At 51.6% G+C, this 9,928-nt stretch overlaps 1 protein-coding gene across 1 annotated transcript; it reads right to left on the reverse strand.

Moving 5' to 3' along the window:
* Positions 1-1,127: 1,127 nt before the first annotated feature.
* On the reverse strand, positions 1,128-9,614 carry IGFBP3 (insulin like growth factor binding protein 3). Its single transcript, XM_027539295.1, has 5 exons — positions 9,044-9,614; positions 5,866-6,092; positions 5,272-5,391; positions 4,085-4,221; positions 1,128-2,538 (listed from the first exon to the last, which is right to left on the reverse strand). The coding sequence occupies exons 1-4, from the start codon at positions 9,444-9,446 to the stop codon at positions 4,096-4,098; spliced, it is 876 nt and encodes a 291-aa protein (XP_027395096.1). The 5' UTR covers positions 9,447-9,614; the 3' UTR covers positions 1,128-2,538; positions 4,085-4,095.
* Between the last annotated feature and the right edge of the window lie 314 nt (positions 9,615-9,928).

The raw sequence follows: 9,928 nt of genomic DNA on the forward strand, positions 1-9,928 counted from the left end.
ATCAGAGAAGCCCCGTTTCATGACACCCACGTCAGCATCAGTGATTGAGATGTTCCTAGTGTGTTGATTTTCTGGTTGAAACATGGTAAGGTCAACACCTGGCCTTGGCCTCGGTGAGTAGAGAGCCCCCTCACTCATTTCCTTGTGCCCTTGGGGGTGGTGGCTGGGGACCTGCACTCAGGGCTGGTAAAAGCTGAAGCTTAAGGGTGGAAGGTCTACCTAGGTGACTGAGGAAGGGAAGGTATGGGGAAGAACCAGGTGGGTGCAATTCGCATGCTTACTGGACGTGGCAGGAGAGCATTTGGAAGAAAAGGTGACCACAGGTGTGGAAGGAGGTGGAGAATGAGGATAAGAAAGGGCATGTGATTTGGGGGCTTCCAGGAAGACAAGCCCAGAGGGCTTATAGACTCAGCATCCTGAGCAGCTCACAGCTCATAATGGCTCCAAAGGCCCTGCCAGGTTCCTGCCCAGGTCCCCAGGACCACCTCCCACACCCCCGGTTCCCAGAGCACCCACAGAGCTCTCTGCTCAGCACATACAGCTCTGCGATAAAGGGCCCACCTTAGATGTTCTACTAACAGGTCAGGAGATTGCTTGATGTGCACTTCACCCTTTGATGCCCAGAAGTCACGGGCTCAGAACTTTGCCTGAAGAGGCTCTGTGACAAGGGGCAACTGTTCCAAGGCTGCAGAGAGGGGACGGAGATCCTGGAACCCCGCCCAGTGTCTCCTGGGGTTTCTATCCCTTTCTGGCTGCATCCCCTCCCTTCTGCAGACTAGAGAGGGGTTGGCTGAGTGGATCACAGGACAGGATGTGTGGCTGAACGCTCCAGAGTGTTCCCTGCCTTCTGCTCAGCCAGGAAGGCTGCCCGGAGTGGTGACAGACAGGACAACAGGATAAGGCCACGAGGGTCAGGTGGTCACTCAGGTCAGCAATCTGGCCTCCTAGAACCAGCAGCTCACTGCAGACATACCCAGTGCCCCCACGGGTAACCAGCAAAGCCCTGGGGTGGCTCCTTGGGTTCTCTTGCCAGAGACGCAAGCAGGGAAAGCTGGAAAGTTCCAACTACAGCCGGAACCCCACTGCCCTCTGGTTAGTTAGTAACACAAAAACTGGAGGAAGGGGGATTTCTTTATGGTAAAAATTTTATTTACTATTTATAAATACATTGCAAGACAAACTTTTCAAAAATACTTTTTTTTTCTCAAAAACTTAATTAAAAAAATAAAGGAAAGCTAATAGGTAGGCGGAACATCTTTGAGATCCCTTTGTGTTCTCCAGGAGGGCTGTGTGCAGCATGGATCCAACCAGAGGCTGCAGGGGGGTGGCCAGGGACCCCTCCCTGCTCTCCTGCAGACTTGGGAGGGCGCCCCCAGGAGAGTGGCCGAGCCCCGTGCACAAGCCCCCTCCCTCGGTCGTGGCTGTGTTTATATTCTCTAGCAATGCTTACAACTCATCTAGGATTATCTAGTATAGGTGCTATCATATTTGGACGATGACGTATACACTGTGAACAGTCAGGAAGAGGGTACTCTGTGTGTACTTGTGACTTAGAAAGAAAAGGAGGAAGTCCAAGTGCACCAAGCAAGGGCGATTTTCTGTGCTCCCAGCGTCCCTGACCGGCTCCCCAACAAGCCACTCGTCTTCCAGGTTATACAGGATGATTATTTTTTATACTGTGCCAAGGAGGACAAAAGGGGAGAAATGAAAAGAAACCTTTTTTGCCTTCAAGGAGCTTATCTTCAAGAATAAACTTGCTCTTGAATGGCTGAGTGGGAAAACACTGTTTTCCGCAGTCATCTGGAGAGCCAGGCTATTACTTGTGATGCCTCTGGCAAGTCGCCCTGCCCCCCTGCCCTATGGGGCTTCAGCAAAGCCCGTGTCTTCAGAAAGCTGCCTGACAAAGAAGGGTCAGAAATCCCCGCCTTTGTCGGTTTCCAGAGTTCCCTAGAACATTCTTGTCATTTTTTTTTTTTTCCAAACAAGATTCCACTTGATTCTCTCCACTTGTTTCCAAGCAGTGCAGGCCCCTTGAAGATACAAAATATCTCCTTGGTCCAGGGACCCTGGCCCCGGTAGCCCCGGGTGGGTGTGTCGGGATGTGCAGGCATTAAAGGACAGGGCGTTCCTCTTCTTGATGAGGCCTTGTCTCGTCTTACAAGTGCAGACGAAGCGCGTCTACATGAGCCACACGCGTTGCTAAGGCATGAAGTGGAGGGTTGGCTGCGGTGAATGGGTGGGGAGGGTCCCAGGGCAGCATGAGCTTACGGCTGCACCGTGCTTGAGCTTACAAGTATTTTTATAGGAAGCAACGAGAAAAATCAAACTGCGTTTCACTGACTACTGGAAAGTGGAAAGATGCCAGGTTCACCATGTGGAAGAAAACTAGGCATTTCAAACATCTCTTTCTAAACTTTGGTTTAAAAAAAAAAATCAATTCACCACAAAAAGAAATAGAAGTTGAGGCTGTAGCCAGCTGCTGATCATGTCCTTGGCAGTCTTTTGTGCAAAATAAGGCATATTTGAGCTCCACATTAACTAAAACAGAAAGAAAAAGGAATGTGTTGAAATAAATCTCCCCAAAATCAAAAGGTCTCAACGCCCACCCTGGGATAACAGGCATGACACCCACACATTTGGCAGGGCAGGGGCTCACCCTGCACTTTTTAATGAAGCAGAGGACTCCATGAGATGCCCACGATGTCCACTAACATAGTCACCCTAAAATTCAATTATTTTTTTTAACTTGCAAGGAAACAGAACTGATCACTAAAAATGACATTTTCTTCTGTTTACTTAAATTTGTCTTGAGACCATGAAATATATTTTTTTTTCTCCCAATGGCTCTCAGTTATGAAAAGAAAACAAAATGAAATATGATTTTATTCTTTCACACGATGGTTTGAAATTTCATTTTCATATTATTTTTTTTAGCAAATGATTCATTTATTAATGAGCTTGCTCAAAAATCAAGGAAATCACAAGTCAAAACCAGTCACTAGTTTGCAAAGGAAATACCTTTCATAAAGCCTGAAAACAAAAGTTCAACAAAAAGTTCAACCAAAAACATGTTCATTGTTCCCATCATTGCTAAAACCTGGGGCTGGTACCTGTTGCTTGAGGAGTTTTGTTCTACGATAGTGCAGTGTTAAGTATGACTCATGGGCTTTAAGTGATACTAATTTTTGATAAGATCTTTCATTAAAAGCAGTATTTTATACTACAATCAGATACACTTTCATCTTACTGATCTGATTTTTCTGTGGCTCTTAAGAGTGTCACCAAACAAAGTATAATTAGGACAAGGCCAATTTTATGTTTGGTGGTGCTGGTGGTTTGGTCACTAAATCATGTCCAACTCTTGCGACCCCATGGAGTATAGCCCGCCAGGCTCTTCCATCCATGGGATTTCTCAGGCAAGAATACTGGAGTGGGTTGCCATTCCCGTCTCCATTCATATTAGATTTAAGTAAACTTTATATTAAAATGATACAAGTCATTGACTCAGGAGACCTGTAATGTATTTTACCAGAAAAAAAAATGCTACCATCTTTTAGAAACTCATTCTTTCAACAATGAAAACAATTTACATGTGAAATTAAATGAACCATGAGGCTCGTGGGGGAAAAGCTTAACTTTGGAAATCTTACACTGCATGTGTAAGAATGTTTAAGTGTTGTAAGTTCTTTAAAATGAAGCAAAGTGGAAAAAAAAATAAAATAAAATAAAATGAAGCAAAGTGTCTCTTCCCAGGTGGCGCAGTGGTAAAGAATCCACCTGCAATGCAGGAAATGCAAGAGATGTGGGTTCGATCCCTGGGTTAGGAAGATTCCCTGGAGAAGGAAATGGCAACCCATTCCAGTATTCTTGCCTGGAAAATTCCATGGACAGAAGAGCCCAGTGGGAGCATGCATGTGAGGTGTGTCTCAGACAACCTGGCCACAGACCCTCCCTCCTGCTCTTGTCCGGGCAGATTGAGAGCTCTGTCTTGTGTGTAGGCCACCACCCCTGGGATCTACAGGTGTCCCCTCCCACCAGGGCCGGGTCCTGTGCCCCTGTGGATCTGCCAGTCCCCAGCACTTACGTGGCCACAGTCTACTTGCTCTCCATGCTGTAGCAGTGCACGTCCCCTTTCCCCTTCACGTCGAAGCCCGGGAGGGGCTGCCCGTACTTATCCACACACCAGCAGAAACCCCGCTTCCTGCCCTTGGAAGGGCGGCACTGCAGGCAGAGCACAGATTAAATGAGCCCTGAGGAGGCCCTGCCTTGAGGGTCCTATCAATGGGGCAGGTGGTCAGCACCCAGGATGGCTTCCCAGTGTGGTCTCTGCTACCCTCAGAAAGCACAACTGATTAAGGCCTTGTGTGCACAGCGTGTGTCTGGGGCTGTGATGGGTGGATGTGAGTGCCCCCCAAAACGAGGGGACCTGGTGGTTTTGTGTCCCTCAGGGTCTCACAGGGGTGGACACTGGACCCTGTTGGCCCTGCAAAGTCTATCTGCTGAATGGGGGAGGCATGACAATGCCCCATCTTCCCTGTGCTTGTCACATCTGGGTCTTTCAGCGTACGCCCTGAGCTGTGTACGTGGTACCTTCTCAGGGTAAGTCTGCTAAATAAGTGATTAATAGAAATATACAAAGAGGCCAACGAGATCTGTTCAGTGATCACTGAACAGGATGGGGCCCTCTGATTGAGGTCACTACTACCAACACTTTGAACATGGCTGTGCTGTTCTGTGATTAATTCTGTAGGTACTGTGGTAGGAGTTGTCCCACTAAAAAGTCAGTTGAGATGCTGTTAGAACATGATCTGAAATCTACACAGGTGCACTCCCTGTGCCTTCAAATGAACACATCTCCCATGTGTCTGATCCTGTACAGCTGGGCACCATCAGGAAGGCACGGGTGTATAAGGGTCCAACATGGGACCTCAGAAGAAGCTTCCTGCCATAGGACATCACATCAGGCTTCTTGGGAATTCTCTACAATTGCTGATAAAAAATGTCCCTCCATGGTGCAATGCTAACATGTCCTGGTCCCTCCACGGCTAGTACAGGGGTCCCAGGAGGCCTTACACTGTTCTGCGGGTTGGGAAGGAGTCATGGACGGTGAGAAGACACTCATGTGAAGCTCCTCAGGTCTTGGGTGTGGTGGGGGGGGGAGGGGATAGGAGCGGGAGCAGGGGCTGCATCCAGACGACTCAGGTGGAAGCCTGTTCCCTCGTCCATGTCAGTGGAGGAGGGATAGGAGCAAGTTGCTTGGATGGTGCTCACCTGCTTTTTCTTGTAGAAGCCCTTCTTGTCGCAGTTGGGAATGTGGATGCCCCTGGGGCTGAGCATGTTCAGGAACTTGAGGTGGTTCAGCGTGTCTTCCATTTCCCGGCGGCAGGGCCCCTGGGGAGGAGGCACGGGTTACCTGGGAACTCTGTGTCTGATAAAACCCTGTGACGCCCAGGGAACTGACCACGTGCTCCTCGAGTATCTTTTGTCTGATTTAGTTGTCACCGTTCCTGTGCAGATGCCAACCACAGCCCTGTCTCTCTTGTGATTCCCCAGGGCAAGCTACAGGACTGGGACAGGGACACACAGGCCAGGACACTCAGAGGCCAAGTGACAAAAAGAGGCCAGCTTTGTGAGAACACTGCTCTGCCCAGCCGAGGCCTGGAGAGCAGTGCACTGATTCTCCTGGGATCTCTGCCATAGGGGAGGGTCAATATCCCTTCTGTAAGGAAGGGCTTGCAGCTGCTTGGTGCATCAGCAGGACCACTGGAGTAACTGCTGGGCTCTTGAGTAATGGTGACCCTGTGATCTCTGGATACCCAGGCCAGGTGGCCCCACCCCCACATCAGCAAGAAGAAAAGCTCTCACGTATTCTGTCTCACGCTTGGACTCAGAGGAGAAGTTCTGGGTGTCTGTGCTCTGAGACTCGTAGTCAACCTTGTAGCGCTGGCTGTCCTTGGCATGACCTTTCTTGATGACATCCATCTTGGTGTGGATGGGGTGGAATTTGGAGACGGGCACCCGGTGTGTGCTGGGGCCAGCCTGGTTCTCTGTGCTCCCCATGCTGTGGTCTTCTTCCGACTCACTGCCATTTCCTTGGAGGACACAAGGAGGCACAGACTTGACGGTCATTGATATTTAATGACCGTCTTTTCAAAATCTTACCATTTTGATCAAGTCTGATCTATACAGAAACGTGACTCAACAATTCCAAATAAGTTTAGAAAAAACACCGCGGTAAAGTATTATTCCATAATATTAGTGGTGAATGGTACTCCCTTGGCCTCAAGAAGTCATCTTTTAAAAATTAAATGTGGTGTGCTTCTACAACATACGTGCTGCTGAAGAAAATGCTTTTCATGCTCTCAGCTTTTCCGTATCTCTCACCCTCCACCAGGAGGGGCCAGACCTGAGTCAGTGAAGGCTCAGGCCCATTCAGAACTCTGGTAGGGCTACTTTAGAGCAGGCCTCCTGGGGGTGTGGGACTTGTGGACAAGCATATCTTCGCCCCACCTGGACTTGCTGCATCAGAAGCACTTGGGTGATGGCAGCATCTGGGAGTCAGCAAGCCCCAGGGATTCTGATTCCAGCCTGTCCTAAGCGCTACCAGGTAAAGGGCTCAGATGGAGAAACTGAATTCTCTGCAAAGCAGCTTTACCTCAGGCACCTGGACTCAGGAGGCCTGTCTGGTAGTGTTCTATATGGTGTTCACTGTTGCATCTCTTACTCACTGTCCAGGTAGGGTCTGGAACACTCAGGAGAGCTACACAGACCCCGTGCATCCTGGGGCACTGTCCTGGGTAAGTCCTTCCTACCCCCTTTGCACAGGAGCAGAGGGGACAAGGACATCTCCATCTCTCAAGGCTTACAATCCTCTGTGCCAAAGAGCTTCACTCTGGGAAGGAAGCCACTTCCTGCAGATCTCTGACTGTAGATCTAATGCAGACACACTTGCTATGGGCATTGGAATGTCCACAATGCCACTGGAATGTCAAGGACTCTGACTAAATGTACAGCTGATGTGGAGCCAGGATGCTCTGCCCATTTCTTTTCCTGGATGAACCTGGGATGTTAAGGGAGAAGGGCCAGTAGAGAGCCCCTTCCTTTTGCCTGGTTCTGTGTAGCCACGTATCTGTCACAGGATGGCTTCACTCTGACAAGCAGTGTCCTGAGGCCATCCTCCCAGGTGGGGCTCAGTTCACTGTCTGATCCCGTGTCTACTACACCTGAGGTGCCGAGTGTACTGCTGCAGCTGACCTGTTCTCTACCCTCCCGAGAACACATCCATCTCTCGAGATGGCAGCCTGCCCACCCTCCTGGAAGCCCGCCAAGGCTTCTGGCTCCGGGCTCTGAGGAGCAAATGTCTCGCTTTAGCTTGGAGAATGCTTCTGGAGGGTTGAGTAAGGTTGAAAGATACTCTGCTCTGTTGCAGAAACCCTTCTCTCTTCAGGAGGCTCTTTGGACAGGTGTGCTCACCGGGGAGTTTGGAGAAGTCCCCATTCCCTCTGGTTCTGATTTCCTCACCCAGGAAAAGAAACAGTTCCTTGAAGAGAAGTGGCAAAGTTCCCAAAGGGTCTGGTGTCTGGGAAAGCACAAATTCAACCAGCTCAGATCTGATACAGTAAGTTTTTAATTTGGTTTCAATTTCCTTTCATCTTAGTTTTCTCTTTTCAGGGAAGTACTGGGCCAAAGGGGAATGCTAAGAATATGTAAATGAATGTATTTGCATTTCTTTTTCAAGAACTCTTGAGTAATTTCTTTTGGTTTCTTTCTAATGCCTGCTGACAAGCACAAAGAGCAACCCCTTCCATTTAAGCCACAGATAATGGTCTTAAACTTTTGACTTACTTAAATTTACTTCTCCCCCCTCAAGCGAATTTGAGAAGTCACTTAGATCTTTTTGTAATTTTATAATAAACTACATCAACCTATACTATAGAGATCCTATGACAGTAATCATAATGCCTATGAAAGTCTGGCCCCAAATGATAATATCTGTAACAACTTCTAAGATCACCTTTTGAATTTCCAAAAATGCACAGTAGCAGTGAAGTACACACACAGCAAATGACCCAACTGCCCTGAGTGTCAAACACACCCAGGAATTCTAACAGTCTACTATAGCCAGTGTAAGTTTTAGGCAGTTGTAATTTTACCTTTTCCACTAGTCTTGGAGAGGAAATAGCCTCACCTGGGAGAGGAAACCTGCACGGAGGGAAATTAGAAGGGGACTTCCATCCTTCTAGCCACGGATGTTGGGGCGGGTGGAGGCTAGCCTACTGTGCTCTGTACAGCTGGAGGTTGGAGGTGGGGGCTTTTTCTCCTCGCCTTCAGCGATGTGGAAACTTCTTCACTCACAGGACTGAGGCTGGCTAAGCATGCTTCAAAGTTAGAGGAACACCTGCCACCTCCAGAGTCACTTTTTTCTGAACGTCAGGTTGTCCGACTGCAGAAGATATACCCGGTTCCCACCTCCCTGGTTTTGGGACACCCTGGACGGGACACTGCTTTGCAAACTGTGATCTGTGCATATCTTAGTACTGTTAAAGCCAGGTACCATTTTCTACAACGTGCCTGCCCACATTCCCGGTCCAAATGCACCCAGTCCCGTCCTCTGCGCCTCTAGGTCCGCAAGAATCGTCCGCGCGGACACATTCGTTCTTAGCTCGTGGGAAACCCAAATCGGAATTGGGCCACACAGTACACGCCCACATTTCCGCGCGGCGCCTGCATGAATGGCCGGAGAGTCTCCTCCGTCCATGACCTCCCCATTGACCACTAACCTCCAAATCTGCTCCCTCCCTCCCCAGGGAATCTATAATCCGTTTTCGCCTAAAGAGGTTTACAATTTACAAGAACTCGCAACTCAAAGAACGAAGAGAGTAGAAGGCCGGTCGGGAAGGTACCTCCGGCAAGCGCCCTCGAGTCTTGAGGCTTCAGCTTTCCCATGTACAACCCTTGGGGCGGGAAGAGCTACGAAGTGGCACCACCTCTGACCTTAGCCCAGGGCTGCGCTTCGGCAGCGCATCTGGCGCGGGCAGCTCACCTGACGCGGACGGTAGCAGGTAAGGGCGCAGGCGGCCGACGGCGCTGGCGTTGGCGCAGAGCCCGCGGCCGTCCAACAACGCTTGTAGCGGGCGCGGATCGCCAGGCGGCGGCTGGCAGCGGAGGCCGGAGCCACAGCGCTCGGTGTAGACGCCGCAAGGCTGACCCTCGCGCAGCGCGCACGTGAGACAGCAACCGCAGCCCGGCTCGCGCACCAGCTCGGCGCACGGGGGCGAGGGGGGCGGCGGCGCGCACTGGGCAACGGCACGCGCGTCGCACGGCTCGCAGCGCACCACTGGGCCGGCGCCCATCGTGCCCGCCCCAGCTCGTGCCGCCGGCGGTCCGCGGAGCAACGTCAGTGCGGTCAAAGCCGCAGCCCAGAGCGCGGGGCGTGCCCGCAGCATGGCGCCCGCCGCGGGGGCCGGATGCTCGTCCGGCCGGGGGGCGCGGGGACTGGGCGGCAGCGAGCTGAGCGAGGCTGTACGAGCGGGGCCGGCAAGGGCCGACACTCAGCTTGGAATAGCTGCTGCGCTCGCATCTGGGCGGTCCGGGGCGAGCCGGCCGCTATATAGAAGCCGGGCGGCCGAGGACACGCCCCGGAACGGCGCGCCGGCTGCGGGGCGGGGGGCGGGCCGGCGCAGACCCGGCTCCGCCGACCAGCGCCTAGCCCTGTGTTGCAGGGTCGAGTGCGGGGGCGCATAGCCCGCGGCCGCCCCAGCAGGCACCTGTTTCGCTACTGCAAGCCCGGCGCCCCCACCACCGCCGCCCCCCGCCCCCCCCATTCCCGGAAACCTGGCAGCCCCACCAGTCTGCAGTCCCAGGTGCCTCCGGCCACACAGGCGTCTTGGTCGTCCCGGGGTCTCCTGCGCCCCAGGCCACGCCAGCG

Source organism: Bos indicus x Bos taurus, chromosome 4 (assembly GCF_003369695.1).
Source record: "Bos indicus x Bos taurus breed Angus x Brahman F1 hybrid chromosome 4, Bos_hybrid_MaternalHap_v2.0, whole genome shotgun sequence".
Classification (NCBI taxonomy): Eukaryota; Metazoa; Chordata; class Mammalia; order Artiodactyla; family Bovidae; genus Bos; species Bos indicus x Bos taurus.